Source organism: Python bivittatus, unplaced genomic scaffold (assembly GCF_059951505.1).
Source record: "Python bivittatus isolate LINGU-HERP-01145 unplaced genomic scaffold, Pbiv_v1 ctg000840_np1212, whole genome shotgun sequence".
NCBI classification, from domain to species: domain Eukaryota; kingdom Metazoa; phylum Chordata; class Lepidosauria; order Squamata; family Pythonidae; genus Python; species Python bivittatus.
In genome coordinates this window covers 46,777,434-46,799,675 of record NW_028277113.1, presented here as the reverse complement: position 1 = coordinate 46,799,675, position 22,242 = coordinate 46,777,434, and the positions used below count along the sequence as shown (strand labels likewise).

The 22,242-nt window shown below is 38.7% G+C and overlaps 1 protein-coding gene across 1 annotated transcript; it reads left to right on the top strand.

Annotated features, from left to right (window-relative positions):
- The first annotated feature begins 1,081 nt into the window (after positions 1–1,081).
- GGH (gamma-glutamyl hydrolase) lies at positions 1,082–18,081 on the top strand. The gene is made up of 9 exons (XM_007421866.4): positions 1,082–1,287; positions 4,650–4,764; positions 5,692–5,742; positions 6,412–6,496; positions 7,269–7,407; positions 8,493–8,599; positions 8,692–8,779; positions 10,020–10,157; positions 10,793–18,081. The coding sequence occupies exons 1-9, from the start codon at positions 1,182–1,184 to the stop codon at positions 10,912–10,914; spliced, it is 951 nt and encodes a 316-aa protein (XP_007421928.1). The 5' UTR covers positions 1,082–1,181; the 3' UTR covers positions 10,915–18,081.
- Positions 18,082–22,242: the final 4,161 nt, after the last annotated feature.

Genomic DNA, 22,242 nt, shown 5'->3' with positions numbered 1-22,242 from the left:
GTCCCCACGAAAGTACCGCCGCTTGTGCATTTAGCAAGGCTTGTATTGGGATAAAATGGGGCACAATCACTTTAACATTGGGACAAACAAATATGGAGTTAGGTGGCCTCACCTATGGGTATGGGAGGAAGGCTGTTGTGAGGGGATGTCCTTAAAAGAATGGTTCCTGGGTATCATCAAGGTCTAATTAGGGAGACATATGGACGTATTCGTGAAGAATATGTGGAGCTCAGGATTGAACTGACTGGTTCTTGGTGTTCTCTCAGCTTGCTTTTCTTCACACACACATTTCACTACCAGCCTAAGTCACAGCATCAGTGCATGGGAGAATCGCTGGCTTTTTATATATGGTAGCTTGTCCTACCAACCTTGATGGGGATATTGCTTCTTCCTGAATGCTCTCTGAATGGGGTATTGTTTCTTCCTTGATTGCTCCTGCTTATTTGAGTTAATAAGAGTGTGATGAGTGAGGATGTGCTTAGGGCACCTTTCCTTGAACTTGGGTTGTGCTCTTTGTTGAATCGTTTATAGATGGAGTGTGTGTCTCAGTGTGTCTGTTAATGGCTTATTTGTTAGAGTGCCAAACCTATTATATTTAGTAGTGTATTTAAATGTACTAAGTAACACACACATTCTTGTACTGCATGTAAGAGCAAAGTTAGGAATCTATCCTAAACTTCATAAATTTTACTACTCTGCTCTGTCTCTACACCCACTTTGATTTTCCTCTCTTTGTTTGTTATATACAGGTGTTGACCATCGATATAAGCCATCAGTCAAATCAGCTGTTGCAATATCATTTACCTAATCAATTTTGAGGGTAGCTGTTCTGGGGATAGATAGCTTTTTTTTTTTTAAATTTCCGAGAGATTTCCTTACTTCTTGCGCGGGTAGAAGAACCCATTCCTAAATAAGGTGTTTGGCGCTCCCTAACATCCGCGCAGGTATCTTCCTCTCTTCTTCCTTTAAAACAACTCGTTCTGGGAGGTAACGTCTGACGCTTGAAGAAGGGAGGGAAGGGGACCGGCTCTCTCTGGACTACATTTCCCAGCGTGCCATTGGCTGCGGAGAGGCATCACAAGTGGGCGGGGTCTCAATAGCTGAGGCGCGTCTGGGTGCTTGGAGCTCGTTCGCCGAGCGGGCTCCTTTGGCTCGAGAGCGGAGCGGAGCGAGCGCCGGGCATGGCGAGGGGGCTGCAAGTTCGCGGGGCTTTGGGGCTTCTCGGCTTCTTCTGCTGGTCCGGGGCCTCCTTTGTGCTGCGGAGTGAGAACGAGCGGCCGATTATTGGTAAGTTGAAGAGCGCTGATATTGCAGGAGCAGCGAAGATGACAGTTAGCCGTGCAGGACTTCGTGCTTTCAGGGTTAAGAAAGGAGAACAGCGGGCGTGTTTCTCCGTGAGTGTGTGTGTGCGCGTGTGAGTGACAGAGAGAGAGATCAATCTCGCCTCCTCCCATCCCTTGCTTTTCCGAACAAAAAGCGATGTTTACACAGTAGCCTTCGACGTGGCTTCAGGACCTAAATGGAAACGTCTTCTGAGTCTTCGCGGTGCTTTTTCTGGACGGGTGCCCGAAAGGAAGGCTTCTTGCCTTTAGAGTTGATCCTTACTTCGGCTAGTAAGTCTGGTCCTCCCACTGAAATCCGTTACTTTGGCTTCTCGGAGGAACTACTAAGGCGTGAGTAGGAAGACTTGATAGATGTTTTCTTGTTCTTCCTGTTTTCACCTGTTATGCCAATATTAAATGAAGGGAATGTAACCTCCGACGAACGTGGTTGGAGGTAGGTTAGAATGAGTTTTATTTTTTTAATGCTTAGTTAAAGTGAAACAATATGTAATCAAGCATGAAATGAAACATTTGTGGTTCACCCTTGGATCTTGACAATCCCTTGGAGTGACAAAAGATCCAGCCTTACTGAGATATTTAGGGCATATACCCAGATACAACTCTATACAAAGGATGCTGCTAGAAAGGAGAGTAGAAAGGAAAAGAAACGGGAGATGGCAAAGAGACAGAGTAGCAAAGTATATAACTGGACCGCTTTAAGTTATGAAGAATGTGCAAGAATGACAAAGAGGCGGACACAATGGAGACTGGTGGTCATCAGGCTCCTGGAAGGAGAAAGCACTTGGACTAATCTGACTGAATGGATTCAAACTCGACCAAAATGATGCCATTGCCCAAAGATTTTGTTTTCAACTTTACAACATCAAATGCTTCTTCAGATCCTGAGGATGGACACAACAGGATAATGATAAAAGGCAAATTAAGATTTGCAGCTTGCAATCAAAGGCCTGCAATAACTATATATACACATACTAGTTATAAAGACATTGATCCACAAACTTTACCCAGTTTAACCAAAAGATTTATTAATTCTGTTTATTTAGCTATCATTGAAAAACATAATTATTACAGCTATCCAAGCTTTGAAAATGATGTGGAAGAAATGCTTTGGACAAAGGCTGAAAAAAAATTGGCCTGCTTTAATGAGGAGGACTCATGTAAGTTCTGAAACCTTTGGAGTTTGTGCAAATAATTATTTTAAGCATGCACAATCCTGTTATACACTCTCCAGCAGAAATATACCAGCATATTCACCCAACCTCCTCTCGAATAGAGACAGCAGTATTACAGAACAGGTCTATCTATGTATGGGTCTATTTGTGTGGTTCCCAAGAGCTGGCATTGACTTGGTGGCAAGTCAGAAAACCCTAACAGCTCATGGGGTTTACGCTGGCATTGCTCATATATCTGGGGAGCTATTCAATGGTTGGAGCAATTGCTTTTGGCTTGGTCAGCTCCTTCACTTTGGAGGTTCTAGCTCTTTATCAGTGATTGACAGACCTTTTTTAAGTAGATATTTATTTAGAAATGTCGGTGAATGGTCAAGCCCAGACACTGGCTGATCTCTGCAAAATTAGTCTGTGGACTTTGTACCTGAATAGATGACGTCATGTGTTTTTAGCTGTACTGGGTTTTGCTGAAATAAAAACAGTCCTAATACTAGATGGCCTGTCAGGTGTTGCTGTTTTATAATTCCCAGTAGTCCAGCTAGCATGGCCAGTAATGAAGAATGCAGGTGTTATATTTATGCACCATTTAGAAGACAGCTATTCACCACTTTTCTCTAAACATAAAATGCAGCTATACAAGAAAGGAATGACACCTTTTACAGTGGATCAAAGTAAATTGGTCTGCCTTCCAGAATTTGGTGGAGAAAAAGTAAAATTGGATTTTGTTCCAAATTATTGGACCCTTCAAGGGACATATGCTAACTGGATCCTTTAAGACAGTGTTTCTCAACCTTGGTAACTTTAAGATGTGTGGACTTCAACATCCAGAATTCCCCAGCAAGCTACTAATATGTGTGTAATAAAAAATGAATATAAATATTATATATTAGATGTCAGTACTTTTCAAATAGGAAAGATGTATTATATTATAGCTTCCATAATTGTATACTGTTGATTTTTAACATCAGTTTAAACTAGATTTATAAAATTGCTAGTAATTTTAATGTGTTCCTGTTTAAAGTTGCTATTTTTCATCTTGTCACCATCTTTACTGTGTCACTGAAGCCCTGGAAGGAAGAGGTGTCAGTCAGATCCAGCATTTAATGAAGACTGTTGAGCTGGTATACTGGAATGTTTTGAGCAGGTGGCTTTTTTTTTAATGGTTGTGCAATGTCAAACCAGTGACATTGCATAATTTACTGGAAAATATTGAAAATATTTCACTATGTTCTGATATGCACCCTAAGTTAAAAAAAAAAAAAATTGAGACGGTTCAGTTTCTTCCACAGTACCAACATAGCTAGTATGTACCACGCAAACTGTAAAGAATAATTATTTGCTGAAATTTGCCTCCTTCATATTAAATTTTGAAGACTAAAGCTAGTCAAAGATAAAGGCATTTCATATTTAAACAAGCTGGATTTTTTAAAAAGTAGTTAAAAGTTTATGGCCTCTGGGGGGTCTGACTACAGCTTCTAGAAGTCCAGTCAGCAGGACCCAAATGACCATCCTGGCTGGGAATTTAAAAGCTGTAGTCTGAGAGATTTGAAAATCACCAAGTTCATGAAGCCTGAACTACAGCATGAAATATATATTTTAAAATGGCCATTGTTCTATGCTCTGCATTCTACTACCCACCCCTAAATGGAATAGCTTGATGTATGTGCATTATAGTCTCATATTCTCTGTCTTTGTTAAGGCCATTTCACATTTCTCATATGGAAAGTTTCAGTGTAAGATGAAGTCAAATTAAACATTCAGGTAATTGTTTATAGTCAATATGCACAAAGAGTTTGAAGTTTATTTGTCATTTTGTCACTCTTCTTGATTTTGCATTATTTCATTGAAATGCTTGTCTGAATAGCAAATTATAGGCTAATAATATATGCCTTTGCCAGATAGTCCTAAATATGGACAAGTTTTTAATTCTCTGTAGAAACAGGTGACTTTTCTGTTGCATGATAACAATATGCAATGCTGAGACAGATTTATTCTTTTATGGATTCAAGCAACTATTGAACAATATGAAATATATTAATTAGTACAACTCTGCTATTTCATCATCAGCCTCTACATACTAGGCTTAGAGTGCCGTCAATATATAATATATATTTTCTCTCTTTCTGGATGGTCTAAGGAATATTAGCTCAGGAAACAGATTTTAAAAGTTTTCAAAAGTTTGGAAGTTCTTATATTGCTGCATCATATGTGAAATTCATCGAATCAGCTGGAGCAAGAGTAGTACCAATAAGGTAAGCTGATAAGAATTACATACTCACATTATATGCCAGTCATAAAAAATGGATGCTATAATTAAATTTGTTAAGATGCCACATGATATTGTATAATACAGTACAGAAACTTACTCAGGACTTAATATTCACCATTGGGGAAGTGGAAGCAGCTGTTATGGATGAGTCTCTTGAGAATTGGAATGTCAGTCTTCAAGGCTGGAATTAAATAATATTTTCCTGGTGTGATTGTACTTGCAAAGCTGATGTCATATGCAATAATTAGAGTGTTCAAGTAGGAATGGGGATGTCCAAATTGCTATTCAGCAATTCATTACAGTGAGATCCAGTGTGGTGTTAAGGTGATGGACTAGGACTGGGGAAACCCATGTTCAAGTCTACCCTGAGGCATGAAAAGTCACTCTTAGTTCAACCTTCCTCACAGGATTGTTGTTAGGGAAAAAATGGATGAGGGAGAGCAATACACACTGCTTTAAGCTCCTAGACAAAATGTAGGATATAAATATACCCCCCAAAAAAATCACTGGGGCTAATCATTATCTCTCAGATTGTTCTGAAGATAAGATGGAAAATCCAGGACCATTCATATATGCTGCCTTAAGTGTCTTGGAGGAAAGAGTTACCTTCACAATAATCCCATTAAAAATATTGCAGTGCTAATAAAAAATTATTATTGTCTCAAGGTGATCCAATGATCAGTTTGAATCCAGGCTTTCCCCATCATAATCCATAAGTGTAGTTCATTATACTTCCTAATCTACTTTGAGGAGGTAGTAAACTTTATTTTGGGTAGTTACTTCATATAAAGTAACTATTCAGATATTACTAAGGATGAATTTTATTTGCATTTAGTGACTGAAAACAATTCTAATCTGACATCGGAATGGTATATACTTATGCTAAAACTTTTAATTTTAATTATTCTAGATTGAATCGTTCCTATGAAGAGTATGATAAGATATTCCATGGTATAAATGGGTAAGTGTACTAATAAGTTAATTATCAGGCAGTAGTGGAAGGAGGATCAAAACCTGAAATGATATTGAAGACCTTGATTTCAGTTTCCATCCAGCCAGGAATTTCATAGGATGACTATTACAGAGAGTGGCCTACCTTAAAGGAAGATGGTGAGAAAATTTGTAAAGTAACTGATGTATAAAAAGTCATTGAGAGTAATAAATTGTAGCAATGCAAATAGGGTTATATCAGTGAGCCTTTAGCAACATCTTAAGGATACAAGAAGTTGGGAATTGTGGTTCAGTATCAAATGTTGCTTAGCCCGACGGTGAACATATGTCCAGAATAGTGGTTCTTCATCTGTTTAATGGCTCTTATAATAAACGTGACATTTATTACTCCTGAAAAACATTTTACTTCATAATGTATTTAAAGTAAGTGCAGACTAGAACTGTGCTGATCTCTTCATTGGATATTGGATTTTTAGAGCTTGAATAGAAACTATAGAGCAGTTGAAGAAGAACCAGCCCAAATGAAGCTTATTAAGTTGCACTTACTACTGCTCTGTTGCATTAGCAGATCATTCCTTTTTAAATATATATTACAACTCCTTCCTTCATAGCCCTTATTTCACTGAGGTCAGTTGGGACTGTTCTCGATAATAAAATTGTTGTAACCTTGTTTCCTTAGAATACTTTTTCCAGGAGGTGGTGTTGATCTTAAGACTTCTGAATTTTCCAAAGTTGCTAAGATATTCTATAAAAAAGCACTAGAGGTAAGTGTTTTAGCATGCAAGTCAATCTGCATTAGATGTTTGAGACATGAAGGTAGTAGGTATTCATGTTTACACAATTTTCAGCTTGCATACACCTTGTCAATAGACGTGTGTGCTTCAAGTTACATGCATAAGATACAAAACAGAATTATCATGATGAATGTGCATTAAATATATGATACATGTACATTAAATAGCTCTAACAGATGCATTTGAAAGATAAATCCTTTTATCTTAAAACAGTATATTAAATTGCCTTCTTCCTTAGCCTCTGTCTAGCCTATATCAGTTTAATCACTAAACAGAACACTGCAAGCAGGAATAGGCTGAATCATTACTTATGTCTCTGCTAATTAAAAACAACTGGACACTGATCTTTGAAAAGAAGTAGAAGACTTATGAATTCAAGGAAGAAGTTAAGAAAACCTACTTGTGAAGCAATCATCTCCTTCTCTATTCTCAAAGCTACAGTCATGTTAATGTAATGTTGCTTCTTTGTTTGATTTATATCCTCCCTTTCCTCCAGTTGCTCAAGGCAGAATACTGTCTGTTATGTCTAGACTGTTTTGCCGTTAATAGTGGAGAATGAAGCTAATACAGATTTCCCTACCTGGATGGTTTTGGAGGTCAAATATAGTTCTAATGTGATGATTACTTGTTGGGGTTGATGGATGTTATAATTCAAAGTATTTAGCAGAACCCATGTTGAGAAGATTGGTCTAAGTTCTGTGTATTGACCTAGGCATTTTTTTTTCCTATTGCCATTTTCTAGGCCAATGACAGAGGGGATTATTTTCCAATATGGGGGACATGCCTTGGACACCAGTTGCTCGCCTATCTCACAAGTGGAGAAGACTTGCTCACTTGGACTAATACAGATGGCTTTACAATGCCGCTGAATTTTACTCAAGGTGAAAATTCACAGTTTTAGCCAACAGAATGTTTCTGAATTCTGCTGGGGATCATAGAATTGATGTATTAATAAATTCTGAGGCTCAATGAAGTAGTACTGTAATTTGGGGACTGCATGACACAGGAGAGTTATCTTTTTCCCCTGTGAAGGGGAACAAAATAGCTGCCTTTGCTCAGCTGCTTGTAGTGGAAATGCAATGTGGATTCTTGAAAGTGCTCAGCATATTCAGTAGTTCTTCCTAATAATGCAGCATTTTCAGCTGTGGAGAAAAGGGTATATTTGGGCATGGGGGGAGTGGGGTCTTTCTGCCTGTCTGCTTGTGGCTAGCTCCTGATGATCTGGTCTACTCTAGTGCAGCCCAAAAGTAGTCGACTTCTGTACTGATAATGCGTTGGATGTCTTTTAGCTATAGTAACAGCAGCCTCCGCTTGATCAGAATAGAAAGAGGAAAAAGACACATCATACATTCCATTTAATGACAGCAGTACTGAGTTAGGAACAATGCATTGTAGTTCCCAGCTCAGTACTCTTGTGACACTCATTCCTTCAGAAATATATGGGGTATCATTTTCTTACATTCAAAAGCTGTTCATGAGGAATTGTTTTAAAATGTATGATGACAATATATTTGAATAATCATGACACTAATACAGTACTTTTAGTGTATGAAACTTGAGCAAATCCCATTCACGCTTTCATTATCTAGGGCACTTAATATGTGAGCACGCCATATAAGCCCCCTGGATACTTCTCTGTGAATTGGCTGCTGGGCATAATCATGCATTTGGCACTAATGTCTGCAGCAGGGAGGCTAAGTGGCCATTTGCCTGAGAGGGACAGGGGCCTGGCTTGTGTCTACAGTCCAAATCTGAGCAAACAAATGAGCACCCTGCAGTTGGTAATATTAATGTGGTTGGCACAACTCAAGAAATCCAAGATACTTTCTTGGATTTTGACCTAGCAGGTTGGTGAGCGTAGCCACTATGGTTTGCAAATTGTGGTGTGTAGCCTAGCCTGAAGTTTGAACTTAGCCATTGCCTCTTCTTGATGTAGAGTGGTGTTTTGTTTTGTTTTGGGTGTAAGGTGCAAAGCACAGCAAGATGTTCCAGGATTTTCCTGAAGATATATACAAATTAATAGCTTCAGAGCCTGTGACTTCACACTTTCATTTCTGGAGCCTATCTGTGCAGGTAATTTCTTGTCCTTAATAAAATGATGTAGATAAAAATGTTCCCCTTCAAAACTAGATTAAATCATTATTTCTTTTCTTTCTTTTTTACAGAACTACACTGAAAATGAGAAACTGCGCAACTTTTATAAGATCTTAACAACTAATTTTCATAATGTGGAGTTCATATCCACCATGGAAGGTAATAATCTCATTAGCTTCTAAAAGCTGTCTAGAACTAAAAATTGTAGCTACTATGTGGCTGTTACATGGGCAGCCTATGGATGAAATCCAATAATGTTTTTGCAGTGACGAAATGGTTGAATAGGTTTTCTCTTTCCTTTCTATCCTCTTCAAAACATTCCCAGAATCTGCTGTGGTAATGAGAAAAAAGAAAAAAGGGGGAAATCCTGTGATGCAGACATTTGTTCAGTTAATATAAGATGGTATCCAGGGCTTGTTTTTCCTTTCTGTTTCCTTATACACTTAAACCACAAGGTGTGTATTGTGAGCTCATTGCATGCCATAGTTCTATTCCTAGGAACATAGCAAAGGAGAATTGGAAAACATGCAACACAGTGATGTCACTTTATAAATTTTCCATTAGTGGAGGAAATAGGAAGGCTAGGAAAACCTGAGTCTGAAATTTTCTGTGGCCACCCTCTAATGTTCTCCCTGATCTGTAGACTTTCAGTTGTGTCTAACTAAAACTCTCATTATCCCCTTCCAGCATACTTATGTTGGTAGAAGATAATGTGAGTTGTAGTCCATCACCAAGTAGACATCAAGTGGAGGAAGGCAGTTACAAGTGTTCTCATCTTCGGTGGTGGTATATTATTCTTTATCTTACAGATTATTGGGTAGGTGGAAGATGTTACCAAGTTGGAATACTTGCATTGTTAACTTATGTTAGTTTAGTTTAGTTCGTTAAGTTAGTGGTATATGTTACTATTTCTTAATTGTGCTTTTAAAAGAGATTTTGAAAGCTCTGTGCTCAACAGGACCATAGCTTAGCAATAGAGCACTAACTCTAGCATCTCTAGTTTAAAAATGATCATAGTTTAAATGAGAGAAAAGTTGTGAGGCTCTGGAGAGGTGCTGCCAAAGTAGACAATACTGAGATGGATGGCACAGTGGTCTCTGATCTACCTATGATCTAATATTCAAAGAGTAGCCCTGTTAGTCTTTTATGTCATGACTAAGAAGAGACATTGTCATATAAGCTTCTGTAACAAGAATTCACTTCATTGAACCCATTTTGACAACATAGGCTCTTAAGTTATGAAGATTTATTCAGCAGTACATGGGATGATAATTTTGAGATCCTGTACTTTGTTCCTAGTTTCAAGATCCTCCAATAACTCTTTTTGAAGATGATAAAGAGGGCAATGTTGGTGTTACACTGTTGTTGTATAATGGCTAAGGCTGTTCTGCTTTTGTAGCTTACAGATACCCTATTTATGGTGTTCAGTGGCATCCAGAAAAAAATCCATTTGAATGGAAAAATTCAACTGGCATTCCACATTCCTCGGAATCTATAAAAGTAACATTTTTCATAGCTGAGTTCTTTGTCAATGAAGGTATGTAACCTTAGTAAGGGACATGGATGGCTATAATGAAATGTTTCTTTCAAAAGAAAAGAGAAAAGAAAAGCATCATCATGTCTCACCAATGTTTGGACTGCAAATATGAAATTCCTACTAATGGAATAATTAGTGATAATATAGCATATTATTTTGTAGATTTTGTTTATATTAATAGTCTGAATAACCAGATATTGAGACGGCAGTATTGAAAATTATAATCTTCCTTCAACTGCATTGAGCTCAAAAGTCTTATTCCACAGTAACTTTTGACCTGTTGCTTTTCTTTTTGTGAAAAGGCCATTACTATAAATCCAAGATAAAGCTGAGGTTTTACCAGTGCTAGCTTCAGCAGAATACATTTCCCCTGTTCTCTTTAAATATGGTGATCCAGAGAAACCTGCAGGGGAGGGCAGGGTTGGAAAAAAAGCAGCTTTAAGTCTGGGTCATACCCTCCAGACTGTAATACCCCTGAAGTTTCTGTATTTGTAGAAGGGAACTTAAAGTCCCTGCTCAGCTTTGGCTCTGGATTTTATTTAGGGTTAGGATCTCTGATAGTAATGCCAACAAAAGAATTGGTGGTGCACAAATGATAACATGAAAATAATTGACATGTCTCCAATATTTTTCAGCCCGGAAGAGCAGTCATCATTTTTCCAGCAAAAAGGATGAGACCGATGCACTGATTTATAATTTTAATCCTGTTTTCACTGGGATCTTTTCATCCTTTGACCAAGTTTACTTTTTTGATTAAATTTCCAGCCTGAAGAACAGCAGAAGTAGATTTTAAAATGACTTGATGTTTCTGTTTTAAATTGATACAATGTATTGTAAAGGGCAAAAATTCAGGTTGGATATAGCTCTTTGTAGAATTTATTTTTCCAGTCCTTTCTGTAGAATCACTCTTTATGTTCTAAGGTGGCTAATTTGGGGAAAGCTTCTGCATCAGCTTCATTGAGATTAAGTAGCTTGTTGTGAAGGTCCTTAATTCCATGAAGCTTGTGCAGGAATATTTGTAAGTGTCCCCAACAACTGTTCAACTCAAGGACAAGGGTTAGGACTCCCATATCAGTTCAATCAATAGGAATGGAGCAAAAGCAGCACCTAGTGGTGTGGGGATTATCGCCTAACTGCTGCAAACCAAACAGGATTTGACTTACCATCCCACATTGCGTGCTTAGTGAAGAGGGGAGAAGGTCTGCAGAAGTGCTTGCCTGACCCTCAGTAGAAATCCAGGTGCTGCTCTTTATCATATCAGGGGAATTACTGAGTTGGTAAATGCTTTGCCAGTTGTATATTTTATCTTTAAACCATGTTTGCACTGACTGCACATATGTCATTTCTGTGACTGAGAAATTGCACTTCTCCATTTGTGTTAATTTAAAAATCTTATTTAATGGAAGAAATTGAAGAGGACAGCCTTCATGTGAATGGGAGTAATGATTTTTCATCTTTCATCAAAGAACATCTGCTACAATTGTTTCTGTCCAGTAAATAACAGCTTGGTATAATACTTCTCAGGTAACGAGTCCATGAACAAAGGAGGTTTCTCCTTGGACACACAAAGGAGACAGTTTTGCATATTCTGAGCCTCCTGCTGGAATGCCTTTTTAATCTCATATCATCAATTTGCCAATTGCTATCAAGTCCCTTCCCTTTCTTATAGCTCTCTATATCCTAGCATGTTGTTTTACTGTTTGGAGCAGTCATCATCATCATGCACCCAAATGATGTCCTATTCTTTTAATCCCTTTCTTGAGATCCCCTTCTTTGATACATCTTTCTTGGAATAACGTTGCACTTAAAAGTTTGATTTAGATCTTGCTCTTTGGTCTGCCACAAACTCACTGCTATAGCTCATACAGTTTAAGGTTTACTATTATGATAGATAGATGGTCCTTGGTGAGTCCCTGAGCCTCATTAGTTTTCCCTCTCCTACGCTTTAATCAGCTTGCTTCCTACTCATAATCACGTCCTGTGCTGTCCAGCCACTTTAAACTGATTGGATTTGTACAATGCTATGGAGATCACTGATACTAAGTAAGCTGTTGTTTTCCAAACCATCTTATACATGTCTCATCTGGGGATCATGGAAACTAAAGTCCCAACACATCTGGGGGGCATCTTCTTGTGGAGGGATGAATTAAATGCTGCTGAGCGACCTTTTTTGGCCTTCAGGCAGCACTTTCCCTTATGCTCTGCCAGCTGGTAACCTCATGTGTTCACTTGAGTAGGTAGGCCAACATTTTCAGATGCTTTCTTGTGTTTGAGGATGCTTATAAAGCTTCAGATAGCATTTTACCCCCTAAAACTCACCCAGAATGGGAAAAGCACTCAATTTGCCTTTTAACTGCATTCCAGCCCTCTTAAAACAGAATCTAGCATTTCAGCTCAACCTACTCTAAAATCCATAGAGTGGCTGCTGAAGAGTGACTTTCATCCCATTCCAGGGTTATATCGGTCAGTTAATATCATTTAACTAGATAAATGGTGCTTGGGATTTTCTTTTTTTAAGTACCTACAAAAATTTGAAGATCAGGGAATCCCTCTTCTAAGATGCCATATTCTCTTAATTTTCCCCATGAAGGTTTTGGCTTTACTTAAAATTTATGCAGTTTAGATCCATGGTTTTCTAAGATTTCTGTTTGACAACTAAGGTGCTAAATAGGCTTAGGGGCAGTTGTGGATTTTTATCTATAGTACATTGAGCCCTGAAATAAAACATTCCAAGATAAAAAATCACTGAATATTAGCAAGGTTTTTATATGGAACAACAAATATGCAACTTTGGAAACCTAGATCCCTCTTCTGATACATAGATGAAGTATTTGTGACTGAAGTTCTTTTCTTGGATAAAATATTATGCTAACGCCATAAATACATGTATGTCTGCCAGTATAGCCTATTGGGGGGGGGGGCGGGGGGAGGAATAGCTGCGCTTTTAACGGGGTAGAGGTTTTCTCTACATAAGTGATTATGAAAACCTTTCATGTTGATTATGCTAATGTGAATTCAAGATCAGCTTTTTAAAAAAGCATACAGGATTATTTTTCGTCTGTGTTTTGTAATCGCACTTTATGTATAGACATTTATCATTAATATGCTGTAATAAGCCAGAGTGGGCAATCCACAGCCTATGGACCAGGCATGATCCACAAACTCTGTTTTTATTTGCTTTTTGCAGCCCAGCTGATTACACTACTAAAACCTGGTGACAAACACCAAAACTGATGAGGTCTTCCAAAACTTGAAATAAAGGCTAACTTGTTTAGAATGGTCTTAAGCAAGAAACCTGTAATCTGCCTCTGATCCCCCCTCCCCTGCAAACTGGGATAAACCAGTAAAATTATTGTGGCCATTTAGGCTGATAAAAAAGTTGGTCCCAATACGCTGGGATCAAAGCTGAATTACTGAATGAGAGGAAGTAAATGTGAATGTATTTTAATTGTTACTTAGTTTGTTTAACTTAATACAGTTATTCCATTTTATTTTTTCACTGTATATTTGATTTCAAGCAGATGGCCTTGTAGTCTCTGCTGAAATATCTTTATTGCTGTATAATAAAGGAAATGCAACTTAACAGTGCTTTTGAGAACCAAATGTGTACAATTTCTTCCTATCTTCTTAGCATGCCTCCATATGGGTAATTTTGATTATCAAAAAGGATGAGGGGAAGGATAGCTACTCCAGATGTTTAAGAAATGATATTTATGCCTTTGTTTTGAAAGCTGATTCTTCTTTTTTTTTAAATGGGCACATTCTTTCAGCTCTTGTTACTAGATCTATTAAGATAGAGTTAAGTTTCTAATGCAGGAAGTAATATATGTGAACTGTCAAATATTTCATAGTGCTGGCTTCAAAAGCTCAGGATTTTTCATTAGCCATAAAATCGAAATGAGCTAACTAGAGCAACTAGGCACAATTTTGTCTCCTTTGCTTAGCAGGTTATCTGCCTTTATTATCAATATAATAATGTCACATCTAAAGCTACTGTACTGAGATTTAGGCTTATTGTACATATCTAATTAGGACTGAATGTTGGAAGACAACTTCCCCACCCATGTTGGCCGTAGCGGATGGGAGTTTGAATCCAACCCAGCCGGACATCACCAAGTTACTAGCACCTCTCCCTGAAAGAGAGTTAGGCCAGTTGGTACCTGTGAAAACATGACTAGATTCATCTGAAAATCTGTTTAAATTAGGACTGAATTACAGAGCTTTTCTGTCCTGTGCGGCTTTTACAGAGTCCACGCAAGCTGTATCATTTTATGAACAATAGTGATAGACGGATGGTTTTCTTTGCTGTGCTGTTACTTGTTTGGCACTAGGGGGCCTACATAACCCATGTTGTTCGATTTGTGCTGGATGTGCAACCAAAGCCTGGAGCCTTCAGGCAAGGTTTCATACTATTTTGTTTCAAACAAAACTTCTTCAAGGTGCTTAAGTCAACCTGTATGAAGAAGTAAGATGGCATCGTACAGGCAGATATGTAGCTGTTATCCAAGTGAAAACTGGCCAGATTACTTGTTTTAAATGTCAGGTGCGTATCCAGATCCCCTGCACACTTACTCCAGAAAAAGTGGTCCAATTTTATTGGGACTTGATCTCAGGTAAATGTTAAACAGTATCATTTTTAATGCACAAGTCTCATTAATATGGGTTATGTAAGAGAAATATTAGGATAAGCTTACTAAACTATTGCATGATGATGCATCCCTGATTGGTGACTGGTGAAATTAAGTGAAGTGGAAAAGATAAAGTTGTTAAGGGGTGATTTCCTTAACTCTAAAGCCTGTAAATATGTGGAGGAATTGCTATGATGTGTTAATGTGGGCAGCAGAGAATAATATATCTTCCAGCAGTAGCAACTGCAGGAGGTGGTCAAAAACATCAAGATGGTGGCCATGGACACACATTTGTAGCCCTGCCCCTTTTTTACATGTGAGGCAGGGCTTTAATCACATGGTCACAGTCACCATCTTGAGTTTTTGTGTTCTCCGCTCCCCCATTGCAGCAGACACCCCTGTATTCCATTTGATCCCATTTTTGATTGCAAAAATGGGATCATCACACTTTTGGTTCTAGATTGTTTGTAGGCATATTCAGTATTTCAATATTACTATAATATATCTGGTACATCACTGAACATAAATGGCTTTTTTCTTTTTATTTATTGTTTAGGTAAGTAATGGTGCTGTTTAATTTCACACACCTTTTTGGGTAGTTGTCTTCTCTTAGTTTTACTACAGCCTTTTGTGACAAACTACAATCTAGATATAAAATCTTTCTGAGAAAGGAAAATTAAAATCCCATCTGAGGTCATTTTAAATTGGATTATGCTCCTCAAAAACAAAATCTGGAATCTCTCTTCTGCCTCATTAAACATCTGACAAGATGAGTTTTGAGACATTTGTTGCCAGTCTTTGTTTCATTTGTTTTTGTTTATTTGTTTCTTCTTCTTTTTTTTAAGAATCACCACCTCAAAGGTACATAAACCTTCTGTTTGTAAATGAATGTTGCAAACCTGAATCTGGAAATCTTTCTTCAACATATTGAGCAAGGAAGTGTATTGTACAGGAAAGGAAAGACATTATCTAATCTCTACTGGAAAAGCAAGAGAAGGGGAGGGAGGGAGGTAACATGGCCTCGGGGTGTTGTTGAATCTCAATTCTCATCAGCATTAGCCAGCATGGCAAAGGATCTGATCTCAGCTGGACAGCTACAGGTTGCCCGTCCCCATATCAAAATGACACTTGGAAAAAAGGGAGAAAAGGTAATCCTATTTTGTTACTGTGTGTGCATTCAACAGGGAGCTAGAGTTGATCTCTGCTGCTTCACAAAGTTTATGTTGCATGCACGCTTTGCACAATTGTACTTTGCACTAAAAAGATGGCATGCACCAAAAGAGTCATGGCTGATTCTCCCCAAATATATGGATGCACATATTGGATGTGATAGCATGGACACTGTTTCTACTTTAAGGCAAGAAGAGACAACAGACATTTAGACCACATGTGTAACTTGATAGTAGAAGATATAATCAGGAAACACGTGAAAATGGCTAGCTCATCCCGTTTCCTTTTTTTCTTTTTTCTTTTGTATTGCATTTACTTCTTTTTCTGTAGACTCTGGAGAAATCCCAACAGAGTTTAAGCACAAATTTATTTAAGCAGTTTCCCAAGAGGGATGTATCTTTCCCACTCTCCTTTAAAAGTAAGCTGATAGAGATGCCTAATGCTGCTCCCTCCCTCCCTCCCTCCCCCCCTCCTCCTCCTCCTCCCCCTCCCCCTCCTCCTCCTCCTCCCCCCCCCATGGAGAACTATTGCAGGTATGAAGGAGTGTAAATTACACAGTTGCTACCCATAACTGCCCTGTCAAAATGTAACAGATGCCTGTGGTTGTGATGCTAATACTGTATTTGGGGAGGAGTTTGCTTTTTCAAAGGTATAGCATAACCTTTATGAAACACACACATCCTCTTTGGAAAGATAGAAAAAAAAATATGTATGTATGCAGTGACTCATGTTGGATTTATATTTTTCAATAAATCTTGCTTTGTCTAACCATGATCTATTAAACAAGCCACAAATGGTTCATACAGTGCAGTGCCTGTATTAGCAAAGTGAATTAGCAGAGTGCAATGTGTGAACCTATCAGCATGAAATAGAAGAGGTTTTGCCCTGATCCAACAAAGAGTGGAGTATGTACCCAAACAGATATTCCTATCCACCCATTTACTAGCATCCTAAACTAGAGGGTTTCCAGGGCAATTGATACAGTGACATCCCCTGGATACTGACTTAGTGAAGCAGGTCATTTTTCTTGAGGTGTTTGAGTTTCCTACTCTGCCATTGGAGGGGTCTCAGGACCAACCCCCTTACTTGTCTCCAGATTATGGTCAACGTCCAGCCCACTGCTGAGATATGAGGGGTGAATTCTGTCTAAAAACACCAGCACTGGTTTGCATTCTGAGCCTGTCACATGCTCACTGGAACAAGCCATACTGGGATAAATCCCTGTTCATATCATACATCCTGGGAAAGACTCCAAGTGGTTCACTTGCCTCTTGTTTCAATTCCTGAGCAACACCACTGAGGTCCGTACTGGTGGATACTCCATCTGCATCCTTCCACATCCTTCCACAGTCTCAGTCTAACTCATAGCCCTCATGTGTGGCTAATGATGTTGCTGTGGCCCAGAACCTGACCCTGCTGGATACACTAGAGCCTTTTGGGACTGAGGTGACATGATGTAACAGTATGTGGGAATTACCTTGGGAGGCAAGGAGAAGAACAATGGTTGGATAAAAGGCAGCTTAGCCCACAGCAGGAAAGTGGGCATGGCAAATGTCTCAGAAGGGACCCTCCCTAGTTTCTTGGGCTGTAAATGCAATGGGGGACAAATATATTTTCAGACTCACAAGATTCTGTTAATGTAACCTTACAATAAGATAGAATTAGTTCACCTGGGTGTGCTTCTTGTCTATACTACCTCACAAGGCTGACACCTGCATTCAAAGAGCACAAATATACAGCACGGAGGTGCTGCTCTGGCCAGAATCAGTTGACAGAGCCCAGGCAGAAGGAAAAAAGGGCTCTTTCTTTTAATCATGCCTGTTGGAAACATAAGCCGCTACTACTTTTTTAAAGCTTCCAGTGGAGAAGCTGGGTGGGTTAATTATTTTGGCCTCAAAAGAAAAGCAGATGATAGGTAACATCAAAAGTTTGTGTTTTGTAAGTCCATAAAATACCATGTTCAATACACACATAAATGAATTTCTCTTACATCGCCTGGAGGGGTGTAATAGAAATTTGGGTTCCAGTCACCTATCAGATTTTGTTGTTGTTTTTAACTGTACTGTTTTCTTGTTGCTTGTTGCTTGTTGCCTGTAGTTGTAACTGTTCAAGTTGGGTGACCATATAAATCTCATTCATAAATAAATAAATAAAAAATGCAATTATGTAACTAACAAAAATTAGCACAATCTAGCTCTTCTACTTAGGGGTGTGTGTACATTGTATACAAACTCTGTGGATCCTCTTGTTTCCTGTTGGCGTTGATATTTAGGATGTCTTTATACAGAAAAGAACAAGCACAAAATATACATGTGCACCTAACTCAAGCCATCATCAGTGTAGTTGTTATCTTCCTCCCCCCACTCCAATTTTTTGCTGATGGCTTGCTTTAGTGTGGTTGGGTCTTCTGTCTCTCTGCCACTTATTCCACAAGCATCTGAAATTTCCTGGAATGGAAAGAACAGCCGCTGCCCTGTGATTTTTGTACTGCCTTCTTTGACTTTTTCACATGAAAAGATGAAAAGTGGGAGACTTGAGGCAGGCAATATTGGGACTTCTGAAAATGGTATTGCAGTCCATGTGCCTGAATGTGGCTGTACCAATTTGCACACACGTCAATATAAAACTAAAATCTGTAATTAGCCTAAATACATAGCTGTTCGTGGAGTTCTTGGTGCTCTCTGAGCTTGTTTGCTTGCAGGCATTTCATTACCCAATTAGGTAACATCATCAGCGCAAGTGAGTGTGGGGTTTGCTGCCTGTTTATATATGGTAGCCTGTCATGTCAGCTTTGGTGGGGGTGTGGTTTCCTCCTTGCTCACACTGATGATGCAAGGAGTTCATTACAGTGGTACCTCGGGTCACAAACTTAATTCGTTCCGTGACTCTGGTCGCAACCCAAATTGGTCACGACCCAAATCAAATTTTCCCATAAGGTTCAATGTAATTACGGTTAATCTGTTCTGAACCATATGTATTTTTTTTTTAAACCACAAAAATATGAAACAAAATACAGTACAGTGCAGTACGAAGAGAGAGAACGCTAACCTTGCTCGAGGTGACTTCTGGCATGGAGGACAGGAAGGTGGGTGGGGAGGCGGTTATTTCTTGGAGGGAGAGTCCCCCTCCCTACAGGAAGCCACGACCACGTGTCATGGCAGGGAAAATGGCCGCGGATCCTGTTTGGCACCCGATGCGGAGTTTGCGGACGGAAGCAAAATTTTGCGAACGGTGCTGTTCGTGACCCGAATTGGTTGTGAACAGAAGCGTTCATGACCCGAGGTACCACTGTATTTAGTTGGGTAATGAAAATGTCTGCAAGCAAACAACCAAGCTCAGAGAGCACCAAGAACTCCACAGTTCAGCCCTGAGCTACAAATATTCTCTTCTATTGGGACACAGCTGCTTTTCATTGCCAAAATGCTAGTTGAGTTTTGCTTTGATAAAGCACAGAACACCCAAATTACTTCCAAGTTTTGTTTGATGGCACTTTCAAGATGCAGTGTTTGGTTTCAAACTTGAAACAAAGCACATTTTCTTTTTCTTTCATGCCAGAACTAAAGGAAGATGAGGAACTAAGTCTAAGGATGAATTGAAATTTCAAGATTCTTACACTGAGTGGAGGGTGAGTTTGAATTTGATGGAATCCAAAGCTTCTGCCCTACTCTCATTTTGCCTGAAACAAAATAAAAGGAATAGTTTTCCCATTAGTCATTAGAACTTAATTGGATTATGTACCACCTTCTGGAATATTTCAGACAGATTAACAGTTTTAAATTGCTTTTTCACTGCATGCGATTTTCTGTTCCAGACTGTAAGCATTAGAAAGCCAGGGAGCTTCTGTAATGCTGAACATCTTTGTACTTTGAAGTTTAGAATTCAGGATAATTTTTGCTCATGTATTGTCATTTTATGGATTCTATCATTCATTTATTTACAATTTACATTTAAAAGGCTGCCAGCTCACTACAACCCTGGACAATGTACAAATTAAAAACAAAACCCAGTAGATTAAATCAATTACAAAATAAAAGATGGCGAAAGCTGGGGGGAGGGGCAGGCAGAAACAAGCACACTATAAACGTGCTGAACATTATTGAGTTCAGGTAGATCCACAGCCCAAAGTAGTGTAGAACCTGGGGAAAATAACTACACCAAGGAATGTTGGTGGAATCGGTTCTGTTCTTTTTTCCTTATTGTTTATTGCTTTTATTTCCCACCTTCCCATATATACTAAAAAAACAAAACAGGAACTGCAGGCTATTTCCTCTTGCTTATTCATTGCACAGTTGGACAACTGTACCAATCTACAGCATGACTGCCTGCATTACAAGACCTTCACTTTCTTATTATGCATAATTCTACAACTGAAATATTAAATACCTGCATACTATCTAAAAGTGGAGATAATCATGCTCCCTCTATGCTGTTTAAACAATACACAGTTATCCCCCTGTCTCATGCAGAGAAAATAGATGTTAAATACTAAAATACTGGAATGGAGTGGATTACTTAAGATAAGTAATTGCCCATAAATATTGCAAACAAAAAGTGAATGAAATAGAGGAAAGATGTTATAGGAAGTACAAGTCTAAATAATAAACAACCCTTTCATGCCAACACAGTGCATTCTGAAGCCTGTTTACCAAAATGTAAACCCTGCTATTTCAATGATTATGCAATGCCCCCAAGTTCACAAGATGAAGTAACAAAACTACATCAATCTAGATCCTGGATCCCCAATATTGTACAAAAGGACAACTATGTACTCAATAACATACGTTCCATGTGCTTGCTTTGACTTTTTTAAAAAAAACATGCTTTTAATTTTAAAAGTGACTGGGCCTTAACTGCAAATGCAAATTGCCTTTCCAATAATGATTCCAGGCTTCAAATAACTGCGGTGGGCCTTTTCTGCTGTGGCGCCTGCACTGTGGAATCCACTCCCCCCTGCGGTTGCCATTGTTGAGTTTCTGGAGGTTTCTTAAGACTTGGTTATGCCAGCAGGCCTGGGGACCCCAGGGGATGGGGAAATTAGTGAGGTGTCACCCTTATTTTTAACATCCTTTTATTCTCTGTTGTATTTTGCTTTTTATATTTTTAATGTATTTATTGACTGTTTTTAGCTTTGTTGTACGCCGCCCAGAGTCACCTGTGGTGAGATGGGCAGCTATATAAATTGGATGGATGGATGGATGGATGGATGGATGGATGGATGGATGGATAGATAGATAGATAGATAGATAGATAGATAGATAGATAGATAGATAGATAGATAGATAGATAGATGTGCCCACTGATCCAATATCATTCTGGATACTTAGTCTAGAAAAGTGGTTCCCCTCTGTGTGGTATGGACCACTGATAGTTCATTGGAAAATGGAAGTAGTTCCTGATAGGGGTGCCAAACTAAAATGTAATTTTAAATGGCCAAAATATTGGGAGATCACAAATCTCCCATGATTTTAACATTCTCACCTAAGGTTTTGCTAGATTTCTAAGGAGCACACCAATACCTTATGAAATTTGGCAGTCCCATGAGATTCTGATTATTTTTTTAAAATTCATTTTTAACTTTGGGATGATGCAGATTCTTATGAAGGATGCAGTAGTCCTATCTCTGGTTTATAAGGTGGTCCTAGAAAAAAAATTAGTGACAAAGTAGCTGTCAGCAAAAATGATAAGAGTGCAAAATTCCAAGTAACACTAGATGAGACCAAAGAACAATTCAAATGAATACCAAAAAAAAAAAAAAGGCAACAGTCTCTCAAATAATTACTCTGCATCTGTGGCTTTATGTTAACTCACTGGTGCACAACCTTGAGACTACAGTAAAAGCCCCAATTCATACATCCATAACTTTTGGAGTTCCTTTCTACATCCCCTTTGGCCTGATACAGGATAGAATAAGAATCTTACTCCAGTTACAGCAGATAAAGTTAAACAAAGAAACTGAAATACGTAAACATCAGGAGAACCTACAGTTCTGCCCAAAAAAGTCACAAACTCTTTTTCTCTAGTAATTCTGTTTTCTAGAACTGTTAAAGCATTTTAAGTGATGTTTCCCAATTCATTGCATAGTTGAACAACTGTACACAAAACCAAAGCTACTTGAACTGCTAGTGAAGTATGGTTGCTAGGTTAGCACGTGCATTAAAAGATGTCACAGGAAACCCACTGAAGCAGCTGTGCTGTCCTTTGTTCATGCCAACACATGCTGCAAAGCATCCCTTCCTAAGACTGCACAGCTGTAATACTTTCCCTACACATTTAAAGACTGGATAAAA

Excerpts from the sequence above, each read along its gene's own strand:
- GGH (XM_007421866.4), top strand. The coding sequence starts at position 1,182 with ATGGCGAGGGGGCTGCAAGTTCGCGGGGCTTTGGGGCTTCTCGGCTTC. Across the intron at positions 4,765-5,691 it reads GCAAGAGTAGTACCAATAAG|ATTGAATCGTTCCTATGAAG; the intron begins GTAAGCTGATAA and ends TAATTATTCTAG. Across the intron at positions 10,158-10,792 it reads TGAGTTCTTTGTCAATGAAG|CCCGGAAGAGCAGTCATCAT; the intron begins GTATGTAACCTT and ends AATATTTTTCAG.